Source organism: Asterias amurensis, chromosome 4, assembly GCF_032118995.1.
Source record: "Asterias amurensis chromosome 4, ASM3211899v1".
Lineage (NCBI taxonomy): Eukaryota > Metazoa > Echinodermata > Asteroidea > Forcipulatida > Asteriidae > Asterias > Asterias amurensis.
The window spans coordinates 19,624,765-19,645,633 of NC_092651.1; the positions used below are offsets into that span (position 1 = coordinate 19,624,765).

Consider the following 20,869-nt stretch of genomic DNA (forward strand, 5'->3'; position numbering starts at 1 on the left):
ATGGCAGCATGGTTGAGGAAGGACATACATGAGACACAATAATCATTAAGATGTATATCTCATCTGCATCTTCCCTTTTATACAGTGTAACCATAGTAACACAATAACCACGATCCACACACTTTTCTGTTATAATGTGATTTTACATTAACTGCCTTATTTAAACTGAGAACAACTTATGGGAACACATCAGGTCTTCATACAGCGTGTAGCCTACCGCTATATAATTTTTTTTTTAATCTTTAATTCAAAATAATTAGAGTGTTCTCTGGACAGCTTGTGCTGTTGTCTCAGCAAACAGAACTGAAACTTTGTGACCTTTATGGTATCGTTTTTGATATTTTGTTTTGATTTAGTACGCTGACACATACCAAAATTTGACTCTACCTAAGCTAAAGAACAAACAACTTAAATAATGAAATAAACACAATAATTGCAAAAGAAGTCTACCGCTGAAAAGGTACGCCAGCCACCTTACGGTTAGCCTTTATTCAAGGTGCACGCAGCGGCAGCTACCGATTTTGGTTGGAGAAATGCATAATGCAATGGCGTAATGAGTGTTAGCCAATAAGAACCAGTGTCGTGTGACATCTGGGGGTGCCGCGTGCGCCTTGACTTAAGGCTAACTTACGGTGTTGGCTTCACAACTAGAAATCCGTTTGATGAATATCTGTCAAAAAACTTACGGGGGGGGGGGGTCTCCCAGCAACTTCAAATTAACGCTCAAAAGTTCCTTAAAAAATCTGAAACAACAACTTTACTCCCTTAATTTCAAGGACTTCAAACACATTTTTTAACAAACACAAACACAAAGTGAACATTTGTTTTTGTATTTAATTTAAAGTTCAATTATGTACAAAAGATTGCTCTCACGATAATCTACTTTGAAGAAGAAAAACACAACAATACATGAATACTATAAGTAGTTTTTATAGAATAAAGTGTAGCCTCAAGTCAACAGTGTCGTGTTGTCTGGTGCTACCCTTGGAAATGCCAAAAGTGTGAATTGTGCTGATCAATTTAATTTAATTTAATTTAATTGAAATAGTATACGTCGATGCAACTACAGGCAATTCAATTGCCTCTTTGCCCCGGTCATTCATTGCCTTGGTGCTCTTTGGTTACCTATACAGATGTCAAAAGTGCCTCGTCCGTGTTTTGACAAACTTATCAGACCTGTCAACTCCTTTGTAGTACGGGCACCACTCTTGTGGCAAAACTCGGCCAAAACACCAGACGTGGGTGCCATGAAAAACAAGTGTGCCCAATGACACGTGCAGCAACCAGGATTTTAAAGTTGGTTCATAATTACTTTGTCTTCAGCACTTAGATACCAGTTCTGTCGGCCTCTGGGTCAAGACTCTGTTCATGTTCATTCTCTAACTGGTTCTGATTTGTAGGTGTCATCATAAGATGGTGGTGGACAGTTTGGCAAGTCAGTACCCTCATTGATGGGAGGTGGGTACTGTGGGGGGCCCCCACTTGGGTAAGGGTTTGGCTGGGATGGGGGAATCATCCCAGTTGAAGGCGGATACTGTGGGGGTCCCCCTGTGGGATAAGGATTTGGTTGGGATGGGGGTATCATCCCAGTAGGAGACGGGTACTGCTGCGGGTAAGGATTTTGCTGGGATGGAGGGGGATACTGCGGGTGTCCCCCAGTTGGATAAGGGTTTGGTTGGGACGGGGTCATCATTCCAGCAGGAGGAGGGTACTGTGGGGGTCCCCCAGTTGGATAAGGATTTGGCTGGGGTGGGGGTAACGTCCCTCCTGGAGGGGGATGCTGGGGTGCCCCTGCTGGGTAAGGAGTAGGATGAGACTGGGGCATCATTTGTCCAGTCTGGCTATTAGGAGGGTACATTTGCTGTGAATTCGGGAAAGCACTTCCTGCTGGAGGAGGATGCTGCCCTACTTGATAGTTGGGGGGCACCATTTGGAAGTTCTCCACAGTATTCGGGATGTGGTTATTCCGCCTTTCCTGGAGCTGGCATCTTTTCATCAAGCGTACTATCCCCGAAATTATAATGATGATCACACCAATGACTACAAAAATAACGACGGTGGACTTCTTTTGTGTGCGGCTGGTGACTATTCTATTATCTCCTGAATCCCATGTGTTATCATACTGATCAAATTGGTTTTCATCATGCTGATCAAATTTGCCATCGTCGGAATCAGTGCTGACACCACCGCCGCTATCGTTATCGTTACCTGATTGAAATTATGAGAATAAAAAAAAAACAGTTGTAAACAAATTATACATATTCACCGGCTACTTTTTGGTTGCCCCACCCCTCCTTCATTGCATCCGATGAAGTAGTTGTTGCTACGAAAGCTTATGCAAATTTGTTACATGTATAAGTTTCCTCTAAATATATTTATATTTTACAGATTTAAAAGCTCCCACAAAAACGGTTTCAGTGTATAAAAAAAATGTGCCCAATTGTGACTTGGGCCCAATTTGAGGTTGTTGGCTTCTAACTTGATGTATTTTGGATGACATTGGTCCTTTAAATGTTGGCCCTATTTGCTGAGAAGTGTAGGAACGCTAAGACGTTTGGAAAAATTGTGTAGGGGTGTTTGGGCTTGGAGGGAGAGGCCCAGGGACTCGCCTTATTAATTTGAGCAGAGAATTAAAGTTCATGAGTCAATGATTAATTTGTCATTTACTTAAAAAAGCTATGAGACTTCTAAGTAGGCTATTTCTCGTGTATTTGTTTACTATTAAGCATTTTGCACTGTATGCTATGGGAGTATATTTAGTGGGGTGCACCCTATACCTGATTACCACCAGGGCCAAATTTCATAGAGCTGCTTAAGCAAAAAAATTGCTTAAGCACGAAAATAGCTCGCTTATTTTAACACATGTTACTGGCAAAAGTGTCATGCCATGTACATTGCTCGTGACTAATAATTAGCTGTTGTTTACTTAGCATAACAATTGAGTGGAGTCTTAGCCGGCAATCTGATTTAACAAAGCAAAGATTTTATTTGCTTAAGCAAACATTTTTGCTTAAGCAGCTCTATGAAATTGGGCCCTGCATTGCTGCATTACCTTTTTCCCTAATGACAGTGTATTGCTTGGATTATATGCAAATATCCTGTTATTTAATAGATTTTAAATAACGTTATATATGGTCACTTTTTAAACTTCCAAATTATTTTGTAGTTTTTGAAGAGCACTTGCCTTTATCATCACATTTGACACCAGCCAGGTTGCTGATAAACCATGGGTTCTTGCAGACTGTGCCATGCTTACAGTCAAGTAACCTCGTCTCGTTACCGATACACTGGACGCTGTCCATGGCGACATCTTTATAAGCCGACGACACTGACAGGAATTCAATCTCTGCATTTTGAACGGCTTTAGATGAACCCCCATATCCAAGCTGACCACACACTACCTGTTATTGTGAAGTAAAGAAATTAAGACACCAGATAATAATGTTTTCACTTAATTGACATGATGGACCAGGTAAACAAGTACAAGAATGATCTGTTTTGAATGTGGATTGTCGTGGCCAAGCAGTTGAAAATACCGCACGCACTAACTTAGGACACAGTCTCTAATTAGTCCCTGTCGTATGATTTGTGCCCTTGCGCATGATACTTTGTCATTATTTGTATCCTTCGGATGGGACATTCAGCCGTAGGTCCAGTGTACCTGTGGGATTGGTAGTGCATATATCAAGAACACAGAATACTTATCGTGTAGGGGTTCACCCCAGTGTTACTGTTAACTGGTTTACAGTTTGTCGTGGCCGAGTTAACACAAGCTCAACATATTTTGATGTGCCAGAAACGAGTCGCGTCATTTTTGGCCAAAGAGCCATCTCAATATCTAGACCACAACTCTGGTAAAATCTACCAAATAATAAAGTCTTGGACATAAAGTATTAGAAATTGGCCTAAAGGGTGTCTGAAAATATTGGTGTTCTAAAAAAGAAGAACCAAAGTACCTTTGCATCAAAATCGTCCCAGTTGTAGCTGGTGCAGATAACCCCCCACTCGAGGGTACCGCCATTGTCGAAACAGACGAAGACAACTCCTTTACGTGTCCCAGCTCTCCATCCATCTAGAGATACGTCTCCAATCACTGGAGGCAGAAGAACAATAGAAGAGTCATAAATATAGGATTTGTCTTGCGATGGTGGGGGTGGGGGGGTCCTAAAATGAGCTTGCCCTTGGCAGAGATAGGGGCTTAACCCAAGAGACTCTGACTCGGGCCAAGTTCCAACATTTTGGGTCTTGGCTCGGGACTTGACAAACTTGACTTGAGAGATGATGTGGAAGAACTGAGAAATGACATCTGAGACTTACTTGGTAGTAGGCCTACTTGGTACTTTGTAGTTATCCTCCTGAAACTACCGCTGGGGAACTTGACAATGGGGTCAGGAGAGCGTTCGTTTTGTTGTTGTTTTTTTAGGTTTTTTTTTAGGCCTTAATTATAAATGTGATTGCTTATGAAGATTTGGTGGGATTTGGGATCTATGAGGAATTGTTGAAAATTGTTCAGATTATTCAGACTTGCGTTGGAGTTGATTGGAGTGCGCCAAGAATAATTGGGAACTTGACTCGAAGCTTGTTCTATGAAGACATGACTTTAATTGACACTGCTGGTCCTATAAGACTTAGGGCGTGAGACTGGTCCTGGAAGTCTTGGAACTTGATACTATCCCTGAAAACTTGGGACATGACTTGAGACTGGTCCTAGATCACTTGAACTGGACACTGGAAGAATTGGGACTTTTAGAGAGTGGTCCTAGATCGTTGACTCATCAGGCCCCGTTGGGACTATAGGGACTGGTCCAAGAATTTTTTGGACTTGACTTGAGACTGCATGGTCCTAGATCACTTGAATTGGACACTGGAAGAATTGGGACTTTTAGAGAGTGATCCTAGATCGTTGACTCATCAGGCCCCGTTGGGACTATAGGGACTGGTCCAAGAATTTTTTGGACTTGACTTGAGACTGCATGGTCCTAGATCACTTGACCCGGGCCCTGGAAGAGTTGGGACCGTACTGGAGACTGGTCCCAGAAGTCTTTGGACTTGGCTTGAGACTGCATGGTCCTAGATCACTTGACTCGGGCCCTGGAAGAGGTGGGACCTTACTGGAGACTGGTCCTGGAAGTATTTGGACTTGGCTTGAGACTGCATGGTCCTAGATCACTTGACTCGGGCCCTGGAAGAGGTGGGACCTTACTGGAGACTGGTCCTGGAAGTATTTGGACTTGGCTTGAGACTGCATGGTCCTAGATCACTTGACTCGGGCCCTTGGAGCATTGGGACTGTACTGGAGACTGGTACATGAAGTCTTTGGACTTGGTTTGAGACACGTCATTGGAGAAAACATGCAAAATGTATGTACACTACTACACTTATCCAAAATTATTGAAGGAGCCCAAGCCTGAGACGGAGCCCAATGCCTTTGTTTCCTAAAAGTGGCTCTGGAAGACATGAAACTTGGCTTAAAACTACGGGTACTAGAAAACAATTAATTTGACTCTAGACTTGCCCTGACTGCATTGAAGCCAGCCCTGCCCATGGTTGGGTGGCTGGCTGGTGCTCTCCTTTACCCGAAACAAGAACATTTTAGACCCCTTCTCCTTTCCAGGCCCAAATTTTGAAAAAATCTTGCAAAATACCCCTAAATCTGGTGAAGCAAAAAAAATATGCGTAGCCTATTGCTGAAATCGGTTACCATAGTGAACTATGTAACATAAGTTTCATGTGACTTGTGCCCCTCCAAATATTTGCTCATAAGATAAGTTTTTAAGCAAGCTGTGATTTTATTCGATATCCATAATACTTACCTTCGCATTCATCATTTTCTGTTGAATTTCTCTCAGCGTTTAAAAGTCCTGTAGTTTTAAAAATGTTTTGATAACAAAATTAGGAAGCTAGTTACTTGGCAGATTTGTTCGTTATTTAAAACAAAATGCCTTCCAGGTCTTCACAAATGAGGGACTTTTAGGACTTGCATGTTGTAGATGCAGCTAGAAATGCATATGTGTTATGGTTTAACAACATGTTACCACATATTCGATATTGAATTAGGAAGCTAGCCTTAGTTACTTGGTAGCCTTCCAGATTTGCACAAATGAAAAATGTCAGGACTCGCATGTCGTAGATCATAGCTAGAAATTAACATATGTAATTTTAATAAAATAATTTCCAAATGTTTTGTTTACACAAAACATAAATTCATCAAGCACTTGCAAAATAAAGCCAAACTGAAACCATCCAAATTATAGCTAATGGCAGCGATGTATTTAACTTACCTATCTGAAATATGAACACCACAGAGATGGCCAAAAGAAATGGCGTTGGAAAGTTGTTGTCAGTCATGATGGACGAGTGATTTGATTCTCTTCCAGATAATAATTTCAGCACGAGATTATTTTGGGGAAATATCAGCTAGTTTCTTTTGGGGAAATATCGTCTGTACTGAAAGTTAATCGAAACATTGAAAGCACATGTCACACATTCATATCAGATTATTCTGTGAGCGGTTTCGTGAATTACTAAAGTGTTGATGTTGGTTTTTCTTACAGGTAATTCAGTTGGAATATTCTTGTTGTCCCTTCCTGTTTATTTGCATAATGTACATTTTGTTTACAGTTTTCAGGACTTCCTCCTATAATTGGCCACTTAGTGACTTGACTAGTGACACACTCTTTGCACAATTTATTCATGAGCTATTCCCAAAGACAATTGCTCTCTTAGTAAGGGTGTGTCAAGGGAATGACAAAGAAAATGTGTTTTTCTAAACCATTCACTCGTGACTAGGCCCAACGTATTATAATACTAAACTTTTAAACCAATTATCTTAGTCTGGAGCTACTTATTGGTGTGCTGGGCTGTAAATGTTAATTTCATTGCTAGTATGCCTTCAGAAATGAGGGTCTCCCACATCCTGTGCATGTTTGTATATATTATCTTGTTTTAGCAAATTTGTGTTCCTATTTTTGTCATCTTTTTAATTGGGGGCTGTCCAGTTCTATAACTGCTAGGGTTTCCTGTTTTTAGCTGGTTTATTCCATAGTGGGTTTTCAATGTATACGAGGGTTCCCACAACACCCTGTGCATTTTTTGAGTGTCTTTTAGTGGTTTATCTAATCTGTATTTCTATTAATTGTCGTCTTTGTTGTTGACCTTTTTGTTTTAATTGAATTGCTTTATAATTCCGCTTTGATAACAATGTTCGAACTGCAAATTAAAAGAATAACCAAAATTGAAACATTGGAGTTAAAACTGACCAGGAAAGATATAATTTCTCAGTGAAATAATGTTTGAATTGATTTCGAGACCTAACACCTGGTCTCGAAATCAAGCATCTGAAGACACTCAACTTCGTGAGACAAGGGTGTCCGGTGTCTTTAAAGGGGCTTATGTGTTGAGGTTTATTGTCCAAGACCATAATGTAAGCTCGTTGCCAATAAAAACAATTGAACAACAGTTTGTCTGAAATTTGTCATAAATCACCGTTACTTATTATTTAGGTTGGATTGCCGCAAAGAAAATAAACCTAACGTGCGCAAGTAGGATACCTTTTTGTATTGTTTCGTTGGGCTAAAAAAAAGCACACCTTTTTTCTTTCATCTACACAAATGTATTCAAGAAGAAACTATAAATAAATAGTAAACTTGCGGGTACAACCATGTGTACATCTCTAGGGTGAATGTTGGCTCTGAAAAGAGCCGGTTGGGTCTCTACGCTGCTCGTCTTCAGCAAAGCTGCAAACAATACTTACAAATGTATTTATTTTGGTGAAAAGTGAACCCCGACCACTCCCTCCATTATAATTGATTGCAGTAATATTATCATCCTTTTTCTTTTCTATAACTGGTTTATATAATAGTCATTGAGATTATGATAAAAAAGGGCAATATTTAACTCTACAAAATGTAGATATCTTAGACTGTCCTTTCGCTATGTTGAGACGATCGTAATCCCACCGCCCATCCCATCCTCCCAACGGTCGTATAATGCAATTATTGTAGCTATTTATACTCTAAAAGACAACATTTACATACTTACTGTAAAAAAAACATGTACATGGGTCCGAGGCTCCACTGATGAAGTATGTTATGTTGGCATTTTACCTGGCGGTGCGTGCGCGTTGGCGTATTGCAGAAACCTATTCGATGTCAAAGGTTAGGCGGCTGATTTTTCATAATTTACCACATAATAATATTAGAGCATCGGCTGATGCCTTATTGGCATATGTACGTCAGCACCTTGTGGTGTCAGCCCGCCATTGCTTACATTACGCGAGGGAAATTCCCCTAAGTCTTCACTCTCCCTTATGTCTTCACTCTCCCTTATTTTCTGTATTTTTAACGACCACTGAACATGCCACATAGAAACTTGGCTATGCAGTGTGACACAGCAGTTTTTTCTCTCTCCATGACACTAGTTTTAGAGACAATCAATCAAATTAATGATCAGGTGTACGTGGTCAGCCTGTAATTATTATTATTATTATTATTATTATTCGGCATAAAAACACATACAAAATACAAACATAATCAAAACAAAACAAAAAATCAGGGACATGTGCTTGTAATGGGCGGATGCCTGTAACGGCAATTCAATGACAAGTTGGTCAAGGCGGTTGCTTTAAGTGAGCATGGTGGAAGACGGAAATACAATGAGACACGATAATAATGTAATTAAGCTGTAGGCCTATATCTCATTTGCATCTTCCATTTCCCCTGAAGGGGGTTCAGTAATAACACAAAGATAATGAGCCACACACTTTCCTGTTAATTGTTAATGTGATATGTATACCTTTATGGAGAACGAGAACAAATATATACCCAATGCCTATATACGACAAAAAATCATTCAACTTCAAATAACTAGAGTAATAAAAGGCACTGGGACACTGTTGGTAATTACTCAAACCAATTGTTATCATAAAAACTAACTTGGCAACAAGACCTCAGAATCAGATTTTGAGGTCCCGAAATCGAACATGTGAATGCACACAACTTCATGTGATAAGGGTGTTTTTTCTTCCATTATTATTTCGCAACTTCGACGACCAATTGAGCTCAAATTTTCACAGGTTGTTTTTTTTTTTTCATTATGCTGAGATACACCAAGTGAGAAGACTGGTCTTTGATAGTTACCAATAGTGTCCACTGTCTTCAAAACTGTTCTCGTGACAGTTTGTGCTGTCTCAGCAATCAGATACCGTATTCAGCTGGAGCTTTGTGACTTTTGTGGTATCGTTTTTGACATTGTGTTTATATTCAGAGTATTAAGTTGGCACAAACAAATATTTGACCCTACCTTTTAAAAGCTAAATAAAAAAGATAAGCTTATGCAAAGAACAAAACCACAATAATTACAAAAGGAATATACCGGTGAAAAGGTTTTTGTTTAATATTATAGTTTTTATTCCGACGTACTTAAAAACAATCATGTCGCAAAAACAGTTCATAAAATGATGCAGTATACAAAATAGTTTTATAAAATATAAAGTTCATAAATTTGCATAGATAGAACATCCACAAAATAGCAGACCGTGCTAGTTCAAGAAATTAAAGAAAAACCGAGGTATATTTGTATAAGGAATAATTATGTTAAAACATTTTAATTCAATTAATAAACTCATTAGTATCCCAACGTGCCCAAAACGAAGGTGACGTCCAAAACCTACCCTCTGGTATCACCCTTTCACTTGTCTACCCCACTAATCCCATCAAAACCAGAGTCAGCTTTACATGCGTATTCAATGTGATTTTGGGTAGTTTTATATAAACGTTTTACATCAACCGCTCATTCCAGAGCACGAGACTATTCGGCCATGGGCTGAAGCAATTTATTTTGTCGAAGTGCTGCAGGGTGGGGGTGAATAAGTTTTGAAGCCATTCTATCATAGATATGGTGTTCGTAACAAAATAGACTAATGTTGTACTGACAAAAATTAATTTGTTCATTTTCTATTTAAAAAAAAGAGGGTGGTTTTCTAAGCCCATTTGGAGTTTTAACCTCGTTCCCAAACATGTTGTTACGGGCCTGTGGCACACACAATACTCAATGCCCCTGGGAAGAAGTATTCGTTTTTTTGTTTGTATGTATGTATGTATAACTTGGAAGAGTGAACTGAAGTCATTGTGTGGCCGTGTGCATGCACCAATACCAGCATCGAACAAGTGGCCACCGTCAAGAAGAATGGCACATCCCATACGAATTTGGCAGACTCCCGCCTGACGTTCCACCTCGTGAAACTTTATTATTTTGCAATTTTTCTTTAAATTTCCCGCTTATTCACTATTATTTCATAGGGAGCAAGCTCATGGCTGAACCCGCTCACCTCGTCCAGTACAAAGAGAGACTCGTCCTCCTTCCCAGGTACCTTGGAGAAGGAATAGTGGCCGAACAGCCAGGAGATCAGAATGAAAATCTCGCCCTTTGCGAAGTTCTCCCCGATGCAGGCACGAGGTCCGAGACCGAAAGGCATGTATGCAGCTGGCAGTCTAGTTAGAACGGCGCCACTTTCATCCAAGAAGCGTTCTAAATGTAGAAATGAGAGAATGGTAAGTTTTTTAATTTAAAAATTCACACACTCAATACATAAACAAACAAAACAAACAAAACAAAGAAACAAACAAACAAACAAACAAACAAACAAACAAACAAACAAACAAACAAACAAACAAACAAACAAACAAACAAACAACCACTTAGTACAATCAAAGTGATATTTCATGAACAATGGCTTCCCCTTGAAAGATTTGAAGCCTTGTAGATTCTTGTTACTGCCTGTCGCGGTGGGGCTATAGGGCGCCCTCTTTTTTTTAATTTTTTATGTTTTATTTTGTATACCCGTCTTTATCCGTATTCTTACCTGGGTTGAACTTGGTAGGTTCGTCCCAGTATTTGGGGTCATAATGGGCCGCCCACATATTGAGCATCACCATGGTGTCTTTAGGAAGCTTGTAGCCAACTGATGAATTAAGTCCCGAAAATAGGAAGACAAATAAAGGGTTAATTTAAATACACCATTCTCAAAATGATCCAACCGAAGAAAAATAACATTTAACAGTTTGTTCCTATAAGTACAGTTCATTAGATAACATTACACGATTTGTATCTAGACTAATGTGAAGCGCTTTGGGACGCCCTCCAGGTGTGAAAAAGCGCTATATAATACGGGTTATTATTATTGTTTAGACTCAGAGCACCCGCAATCGAATAGGACAATAAATTGTTGAACAAAAGTACTCTTGTATGGGGGGAATTAAATTCTTCTCTGTCTAAAAGTCAAATATCTACGACAGAATAATAGTGTGATGTCAAAACATGCTGCGACATTGGAGTACGTCGAACTACAACAATCCAATTATGAAAGGTAGACTGGTACCCACTCCCCTAGTCCCCAAAGGATAAAGACAGGCATTGGTCAAATATGACCAATGATTCATTTGAATACAATGATTTCATTGGATAAACGTGCATTGACGTAAGCCTTCGTATCTGTGTTCTGATTGGTCACAGGTGATGTAGTTTGTCAGCTTGTACTTTTGATCGTCTGCAATGCAGCGTGTGCACATTGTTTCACCGAGCCAAACAGATTACAGAACCAGCCGGATGTGTGTTATTTATGATCCTTTATTATAGATTATCAATTCGGTTCGGTTCAATTCAATTCAATTAAATTCAATTAAATTCAGTTCAATTCAATTCAATCAACTATTATTTCCATTGTTGAACAAATTAGAACAATAAACAAACAATACAGCAGTTATTTGAGTCAAAGACAGTCAAGAACTGGTCAAGAAAAATAATGAATGAAAATAATCTAATGTAATGGATACGGAAAAACCCTAATATGGGGGCATTTACGGAAGCCAGAGCTTGTCTTGAAATGCATGTGATACAAAACTAAAGCAGTATTTACTCACACAAAGTGGTATCCTTGGTCACCGACTTGGGCAAGCCGACCGGACCAACAGAACCAAATCGATTAACTTCGATAAGAAAAGCCTCGGTGTAAGGCATGGAGCCTCGGTCTGAGATACATGGAAGACGATCTTGACCTATGACCTCGTCTATCTCCTTGGAGACGCGTTGGAGGATGTGTGGATGCTCTATCATGATGGCTACGGCCCAGAGTAGAGTAGGGATTGTCGTACCCGTACCAGCTAAATTTGAGAAGAAAAATAAATGTGCTTGAATTCAATTTTTGTTGATGCATTATGCGTGAGACCTAAAAATGGTGGTGCAATATAATTTGTCCTGTGCAAATTTACGCAACCGTTTCAAACTTGAGGACGAGTTAAGTTCCATATCCTTAGGACGCATTCGACATCCTAACGAGTTACTCGTTAGGACGAGCTATACTCGAAATCTTTCGTAACTCGAGGTAGGATTAATCCTAGCGTTTTGTGAAATCGGCTGCAGAATCATCAACAGTGTTGTTTAATGGCAGTGGACACTATTGGTAATTGTCAAAGACTAGTCTTCACAGTTGGTCCATTTTGAAATATGTAGATGATGTGTCAATAGTTGAGAATGGCTTTGCTAATGAGGATGGCAATTTGCAATCTACACTGGATAATTTTAGTGATTGGTCTGTATGCAACAACATGAAACTCAAATCCAGACAAATGTAAAGTAATGAAAGATATGTTCACAGCAGTTGCAGATGGTTGATTGTATTAAAGTATTAGGTGTTCAAGTAAGTCATGATCTGAACTGGAATAAACATGTGTCCGAACTGGTTAATAAAGCAAACGCTAAAATGTACATGTTAAAGATGTTAAAGAAATTTAATCTCTCCACAGCTGACCTTTTGACAATTTATAAGGGGTATGTGAGGTCCTTGTTAGAGTACGTATGGAACGCTTCTTTGACTGTAAAACAGGTTGATGTCTTAGAAAGAGTTCAGAAACGTACTTAGAATTATACTTGGGGCTGCATACTCAAAGTATCAAGAAGCCCTGGTGGTGACAAATATTCGCACCCTTCAACAGCGTAGAGCGGACATTTGCTTGAAGTTTGCTACTCAACTAGGGAAGTCTGACAGATTCAATGATTGGCTGTCCAAACATCGTAGAGATCAAGTGCAATATAACTTTAAGAGACAGCCATAAAATCTCTAGAATAAGGTGCAAAAGTTGTTTTTCAACATACCTCCAAACATGTCAGCAACCGTCTGAGTGATCCTCGCATCGGTCAGAAACTCAGCCGTTAATTTCGTCGATCCGCCCTCAGCAATCGCTTCCTTCTGGGCGGCGATCAGGGAATCGAATAGATCGCGAATGTTATCTGTTATGTAAGAAACAGAATGGGTATACAAAAATATGTGAAGTTACTTATTGATTTGATGGTGACCTTACTTATTTTGATCTGCTGATCTCATCCGTCTTTGATCTGTTTTGTTCGTATGTCTACTGTTTTAACGTTTAAAACAGTGTACACTATTGGTAATTGTCACAGACAAGTATTCTCACCAGGTGTGTCTCAACATTGTGCATAACATAACCTGTGAAATTTTGAGCTCAATTGGTCGTCGAAGTTGCGAGATAATAGTGAAAGAAAAAACACCATTGTCACACAAAGTTGTGTGCTTTCAGATGCTTGACTTCGAGGCCTCAAAATCTAATTCCGAGGTCTCAAAATCGAATTTATGGAAAATTACCGGTACTTCTTCTTTTTTAGAAAACTACATTACTTCAGAGGGAGCCGTTTCTCACAGAGTTTTATATTCTATCAACCGCTCCCCATAACTCGTTACCAAGTAAAGTTTTATGCTAATAATTATTTTGAGTAATTACCAATAGTGTCCACTGCCTTTAATATATGTAGTAATGTAATACACGGACACACCCATTGAGGCCGAACTTGTGCTATTTTAACGGATGTTTGGTATAGGGCTCAACGAGTGTACCTGCTTGGGGCTTAAACTGCGTTCTCAGTGAGCTCCACGCAGTATCCCAAAAGTGTATTATATCGACCTGGCTAAACTGTTTTATTTTTAACATGTAGGCCTACATATTATTGCCTGTATAAGATATGTTACTGTGGAAACACATAAACTGGAAAGAAATTGTACCTGGATCAAACGATTCACGGTGACCTTCGAACTCATCGTAGGTGAATCGCAAGGATTCTTCAGTCAGCTTGCGGAATGCCTTCTCTTTGGGAAGACGCGGGAGATACTTGAGACTGTGGATGAAATCTCGAGGGAGACCTCCGCCCAGGACAACTTGGATTTCCTTGTTCAAGTCGAACCATTTGGTCAGCTGTTGGTCATCGAATTTGTAACTAAGTGGAGAGAAATAACACAATGATACAGTTTCATCATTACATATCAAGCAAACTCGGACATTTCTGATAATGGCGCTCCACTGGTCTATTCGCTCCATGATTGCTGGTAGGTCACGACGGTTTATGCAAGAGTCCTGCTCCAGGGCGTCCGTAAAGTTGTTGCAGGACACCCTCTTGATCTTTTGCCATGTTGAGGCTCCCTGAGTAAAACTAGTTGAGCCATCGCTTTGCTCCTTCAGCAGTGCCCACTGAGTCTCAGTCGCCTTTGGAGTAATGCCATTTGGATGTTTCTGTAGATCTGAAGCTTTGTTTTTGGTCTTGCTAAGGGATATTTAGTGCTGTACTTTTAACAGCCGTGATAGATTCCACCCAGTTTTCTTAACAGAATTAGTTAGGGTGTATATTATATACAAGCCTGAAATAATTATGATATTCCGTCTGATGTTTGAAGTCTGATTGGTTGTTCTTTATCATTCAAGAATTAATGAATAAATTGGTGGGTAACCATCATTCATCGCAACTGGGAAGCTGAACTGCGAAGGATGCGCCTACACAACGTCTTCGAGATCCAAGAATATTGCAACTGAGAATTTTTGTCAGCTGCCGTAAACTGATAAAAACATTGATATTCTGATTTCCTTCTGCGTCAGTTTCACTAATTTTGAGTCAGTTTGACCGATTCCCGGTCAAACTGACCCGGGTCTTTCAACATGCGACGCGAGAAACGTGACAAATCTGACCTGAGGGTTTTTAGAGTGTATGTCGTCGACAATGTTGTATCATCTGATGTAGAGCCCTTTCTGTAGCTTGGGAACGACCTTATTGTTTAGTCCCGATATAAAACACCCTGTGCCTATTGAAATGGCGCAGATGACTTCAGGGCGTTGATCGCACCACATAATGTATTTATTTAGTATGCTCATTGATTTACTGAGGTAAGAACCTTTCTATTAAAGTGAGTTGAAACAATAATTTGGTTTCCCAACATGAGTTTCATGTCCGTCTTCAGTTAGTCTAGTTTCCTTTTAAGTGAAACATAGCACATCCGTGCCGTGTATACGAATGTCAAGATGAATACAAGTTTTCTTTATTATTATTATTATTATTATTATTATTATTATTATTATTATTATTATTATTATTATTATTATTATTATTATTATTGTGCGTTTTCGCAACTGATAGCTAAAGCTTTTACCTTTTGCCGTAGCACATTCTCGCTAATATGATGAAGATGCTTCGATCAATGACAGGTTTAATGTCGAAAGGTTTGCCTAGAGACCCATCCAGTACTTCAGCTACACTGGGCAGGATACCTTGCGTAAGCTTGTCGACTTTGACACCCTGTGCAAAATGCCTGAAAGTTAAAAACACTGGACACTATTGATAATTGTCAAAGACCAGTCTTCTCACTTGGTGTATCGCAACATATACATAAAATAATAAACCTGTGGAAATTTGAGCTCAATCGGTCGTCGAAGTTGTGAGATAATAAAAGAAAAAACACCCATGCCACACGAAGTTGTGTGCGTTTAGATGCTTGATTTCGAGACCTCAAATTCTAAATCTGAGGTCTCGAAATCAAATTCGTTGATAATTACTTTTTTCTCGAAAACTACGTTACTTCAGAGGGAGCCTTTTCTCGTAGTGTTTTATACCATCAACAGCCCCCATTCATTTTTACCAATGCTCGTTTTATGCCTATTACCAATAATGATTATTACCAAAAGTGTCCACTGCCTTTAATACACACAAAATAAGTTCTGTCTGAATATTTTTCGACTAAAAATTGCTGGATAAAATTGTTCCCTGCATTTTATTTCAGAAAAGATACATGGGTGTCATGGAGCCTACTCTTAGTTTGAGCAAAGAGAACCGTTCTCTGCGGTTTGAGTGACTGTGAATAACATGTGATGAATCAGTTGAACCCTTCAAAAGTTCCAGGTATGATGTGTGCACACTCAGAACTTAATTTATAAAGTCACCTTTTTTTCAAGACACTGGACACCTTGGTAATTGTGAAAGACCAGTATTCTCACTTGGTGTATCTCAACATAAAACAACGAACCTGTGTGCGGCACCATAGTGTAAAGGCTACATTTAGGTCTACATTTAGGGCTACATTTTGGTGCCGCACAGTCGTCGAAGTTGGGAGAGAATAATGGAAGAAAAATCACCCTTGCCGCGTGCTTTCAAGTGCCTTGAATTCGAGACCTCAGCTGAGGTCTTCTGTGAGGTCTCTGATTCAATTCAAATATCTTTATAGTGACAACCACTCTTTCTCAAAAACTACGTTACTTCAGAGGGAGCCGTTTTCCACAAAGGTTTATGCCATCAACAGCTCTCAATTGCTCATTACCGATTAAGTTTTTATGCTTACAATTATTTTGAGTAAATTACCAATAGTGTCCAGTGTCTTTAAGAGTAAAGACACCACACACCGTAGTTTTACCTGAGTGCAGAATGTCCCAGTTTACGGTGGATACTCCACTCAGGGTTGTAGTCACTGAAGGCGATGTCTTTGTAACCTTCCGTAAAAATGCTGGCTGTGAACATTAAATTAAAGAGAAAGATATGAAAGCCTCCTGGGTTCTCCTAAGAGGCAAAACAATTTTGTTTACCACTCAATTTTTTATAAAATATATAATTTAGACAGGCTTAATGCATTAAAATTAAGAGAAATTAACATTTCTAATAATAAGGTGGTTGCGTTTTTGAGATATCACCGAAATACCGGAGCAGTTGTGTCCAGACTAATCCGTGGGAATACACAATCTGAACGTCTGGCACTGACACTAAACATTTCTCATTCAATGCTACGGATATGTAGGAAATAAAGGTATTTTTTTTTTCCAGAACAGCATTACTTTGAAGTGCATTCAATCTCAAAATACTTGACACTGTATTTGTTGTGCTCCTTGTGGTTTTGTTTAGTTTTGTTATAATGTTTGTTATATGTTTTTTTTTTAACTGATGTCTATAATTATTTAGTGTTGCTTTTTTACAATAATGTACTGTATACTATTGTGGGAGGGGGTACGACAGAGCTGGAAATCAACGATAAGCGAGACCTGAAGAGCCTTACCAGAGTGGAGTAGGGGTCGTCCAGCAAACTCTACCGGTTGTTTAACTACAGCCTGCCGGATGTCTTCTGCGTCGTTCAGAACGATCACCCAGAAGCTACCGAGCTTGAGTGAAAATATACGGCCGTACTTTTGCGATAATCGCAGAAAAGTTTGGTGAATTCGCTCCTTCGACCGGAACTCTGTAAATAAAAAACAACAACGAATCAGTGTATAAAATAAAGTGTACTATTTTATTACGCTCGGTGCTGGTGATCGTTATCTATAGGGAAATCAGTCTCCGGGGATTCTGCCCCCATTGTGAAATCAACATGGGGCGGAACTGAAAGAGTTCGATTCGAAAGATGGCGCTTTCAGAAGATAATAATGAACCATAGAGTAACTCTATGTAATGAACACAGTGGGGGCGTTCGTTTAGCTTCCCTGCGTCATCCCCAGTCTGCGCGCCCCGGTGCGTTCGAATAGCTTTTGACGTCATTCCATGGGCTCACCCAGGTCAGCCCCCAGTGCCCTGCGTTGAGTCGTCGTTCGTTGAGCTCTTGTCCGGGGCTCACCCAAGTGAGCACCACGGGGGAGACCCAGGGAAGCTAAACGAACGCACCCAGTATTTGCCATGGGGAGACAACATGGAAAAGAATCTCCCTACATGCCACATCACACCGTGTAGCCCTCCTTTCCTTGTTACGCATCCAGGTAGGCATCAAGCGCGGGTGCATAAATGATGTAAGGGGTGGAGGGTCAAAAAGAACAGGAGGGCTGCACGTCACAACTGGCAGTTTGCAAAAAAATTAACATGAGCCTCGGATGCACTAGATCGTAATGTTTTGTTAAAGACACTGAACACGGTTGGTAATTGTCAAAGACCAGTTTTCTCATTGGTGTATCTCAACATGCATAAAATAATAAGGGTCAAAGCCTAGACCGGTAGAAATGTTTGCTTCAACTCAGTAGTATAGGCCTATAGAATTTGCAATCCTAAAAAAAAAAATTATGATGTTAGCAAACGAAAAATGCCGACCGGTAGTCCTGCGTTTTGATGCGTGACTTTTCTTTTTGTTGACCTCCTGCGTTTTGATGCGTGACTTCTTCTTTTGTTAACCTCCAAGGTGACCCGACCTACATGGTGGGCCAAGTGGTTTTTAAAATGGTCACTCTTTCGTATAGGAATCATCTCTCTTTTCTCAAATTCAGTTGTGCGTATTATTTGTTTGTGAATGCCAATTTTCGAAACGGTTCAAGTCCGGCTTGTTTTGTTGCGATATGCTTGGAGACCTCTCACACGAGAACGGGACTTGAATCAAGTCTAGTTCCACTCAAGTATAAAGCACATTGGGCTCCCTGGTTTGGTTTGGACTTTAACAATGAAGGCGTTTGATGATTCAGCGATATCGAGTATACCAATTTTAAGTTTTCGATTTCCAGCAGATTCTAATACAGAGAAGACGTATAATTCAAAGATATTAATTAAGGTTATTCAATAATAATGCCTATAGGCTAATGGTTGATATTCCAAAGTATTATAAACTATACCATCCATAGGTAGATCGATAACTGTTATAGACGGATTATGTATATCAGCCGTGTTGTTATACGTAACAAATACAACTGCTAAACTTGTTTACCTTGTGGTGCATACCTATGGCCATGGAAGGCGACTTCTGACCGTACTTACCCAGGACATTTCCAATGATGGGAAGAGCAGGCGGCCCGGGTGGGAAGCCAGATGGTCTCCTCGCGTTCTGAACCAGCAGGAGCACCACCAGGGTAACCAGGAAGAGTAACACTGTAACAGTGTTCTCAGAAATCAGCTCGGCTATTGCCATCTTGACGTTACGTGATCAAAATATGACAAGTATAAACATGGATGTTCGTTCGCTGCAGGTCCCACACGACGTAAGGCCACTTAACTATAGTTTGCTATTGTCCGCACGGCCTCTTGCTGGCTCATGGTTCGTTCAATTTCTAGGGACTCAGTAATCGTTTGACAATCATATCACACTGGGCTATTGAGTTTACATAAAGTGTATTGTCCTGACGTGCATGTACTCTGTACCGTGACTTGCAATGACAGATATTCCCAGTGTTTGGCAAGCGACCTTTCCCAAGTTTTGTCACGCAATCTCACTGTGTTTATTCCAAAGTTTTTAAAGTCATTGTTGGTCCGGTTTGATGATATTTACATCAGTTTGTCGCAGTTAAAGGCAGTGGACACTATCGGTAATTACTCAAAATCATTATTGGCATAAAACCTTACTTGGTGACGAGTAATGGGAGAGGTTGATGGTATAAAACATTGTGAGAAACGGCTCCCTCTGAAGTGCCATAGTTTTAGAGAAAGACGTAATTCTCCACGAATTTGATTTCGAGACCTCAGATTTAGAACTTGAGGTCTCGAAATCAACCATCTAAACGCACACAACTTCGTGTGACAAGGGTGTTTTTTCTTTCATTATTATCTCGCAAGTTCGATGACCGATTGAGCTCGAACTTTCACAGGTTTGTTATTAATGCTTATGTTGAGAAACACCAACTGTGAAGGCTAGTCTTTGACAATTACCAATAGTGTCCACTGCCTTTAACCGAAACACTTTACATAGATGACTCCATACATTTCGTCTCAACATTCGTTGTCCCAGGTTGTGGTGACCGAGCGGAGCGCAAACTCAAGCTCTCTTATATTTAGGATCAGCAGTGAGGGTTCGAGCCCCGGTCTTGACATTTTGTGTCTTTAAGCAAGTCACTTTTGCATTGTCCTTTGGGACGTATAAAGCCATAATGTCCCATTTGTTGTGCAAGTGCACGTACAAAAAAACCCAGTTACGATAATATTTATCGCTAAACGAAAATGATTGCTCTTGTGTATCTGACAACAGCTGTTAAATAGTGTGCCATAGCACAATTGTACTTTTAAGTCATGCATAAATCTGTCTCATAATTTTTGACAAGTGTCAAAAAGCCTGTTATAAACAATTCTTGTTCAAGTTTGAGTAACTTCTTGGTAGGTGCCACTAAGTGTCATGTACAGGTAAATTAAAATCCATTTCAAAATCAGTTTACAGCAGGGGAAAAGTAACAAATTTCATTTTAAACAAACATATTTAAAATGAACAGATTATAATTTATAAACAATTTTTTACCTGCCGTATAGCATGCAGGGCTCAAAATTTAGACCTCAATTACTCAACACTTTTACTAGACCAGATTAGTTTTTACTAAACCAGAACCAATGAGAAAAGCTTGTATTTCTTTGAACAAGCACTATTAAAGAAAAGGTTTGTTTTAAATCAGTTTTAAAAAACAAAAGACTGACAGACTTTTCCAGTCGTGAGTTAACTGGTCTGTCGCTTGCCTCCTGGAGAACCGTTCTCTGTGATTTGAGTGACTGTGAAAACCATTTGATGAATCAGTTAAACCCCTCAAAAGTTACAGGTATGATTTGTCCAAAAAAATCTGTTAAATTAACATTTAAGAGTCAGTTCAGGTAAATAATTGACATAGTT

At 39.7% G+C, this 20,869-nt stretch overlaps 2 protein-coding genes across 2 annotated transcripts; both read right to left on the reverse strand.

Annotated features, from left to right (window-relative positions):
- Positions 1-831: 831 nt before the first annotated feature.
- LOC139936331 (uncharacterized) lies at positions 832-8,115 on the reverse strand. Its single transcript, XM_071931128.1, has 6 exons — positions 8,041-8,115; positions 6,282-6,447; positions 5,814-5,861; positions 3,957-4,093; positions 3,185-3,401; positions 832-2,208 (listed from the first exon to the last, which is right to left on the reverse strand). Exons 2-6 carry the CDS (start codon positions 6,346-6,348, stop codon positions 1,373-1,375), a joined length of 1,305 nt encoding a protein of 434 aa, XP_071787229.1. The 5' UTR covers positions 6,349-6,447; positions 8,041-8,115; the 3' UTR covers positions 832-1,372.
- A 443-nt stretch (positions 8,116-8,558) lies between these two features.
- LOC139935752 (cytochrome P450 1A5-like) lies at positions 8,559-19,378 on the reverse strand. The gene is made up of 9 exons (XM_071930314.1): positions 19,042-19,378; positions 17,372-17,551; positions 16,739-16,832; positions 15,485-15,643; positions 14,072-14,283; positions 13,150-13,284; positions 11,919-12,158; positions 10,862-10,960; positions 8,559-10,527 (listed from the first exon to the last, which is right to left on the reverse strand). The coding sequence occupies exons 1-9, from the start codon at positions 19,190-19,192 to the stop codon at positions 10,265-10,267; spliced, it is 1,533 nt and encodes a 510-aa protein (XP_071786415.1). The 5' UTR covers positions 19,193-19,378; the 3' UTR covers positions 8,559-10,264.
- Between the last annotated feature and the right edge of the window lie 1,491 nt (positions 19,379-20,869).

Bases quoted from the DNA above. Each gene is read 5' to 3' on its own strand.
- LOC139936331 (XM_071931128.1), bottom strand. From the start codon at position 6,348: ATGACTGACAACAACTTTCCAACGCCATTTCTTTTGGCCATCTCTGTG. The intron at 4,094-5,813 runs GTAAGTATTATG...TTCTGCCTCCAG, and splicing joins AGAAAATGATGAATGCGAAG to TGATTGGAGACGTATCTCTA. The intron at 2,209-3,184 runs GCAAGTGCTCTT...AATTTCAATCAG, and splicing joins TGTCAAATGTGATGATAAAG to GTAACGATAACGATAGCGGC.
- LOC139935752 (XM_071930314.1), bottom strand. From the start codon at position 19,192: ATGGCAATAGCCGAGCTGATTTCTGAGAACACTGTTACAGTGTTACTC. The intron at 16,833-17,371 runs GTAAGGCTCTTC...TAATGTTCACAG, and splicing joins ACGACCCCTACTCCACTCTG to CCAGCATTTTTACGGAAGGT. The intron at 12,159-13,149 runs GTATGTTGAAAA...TCTCAAATTTAG, and splicing joins GGTTGCTGACATGTTTGGAG to CTGGTACGGGTACGACAATC.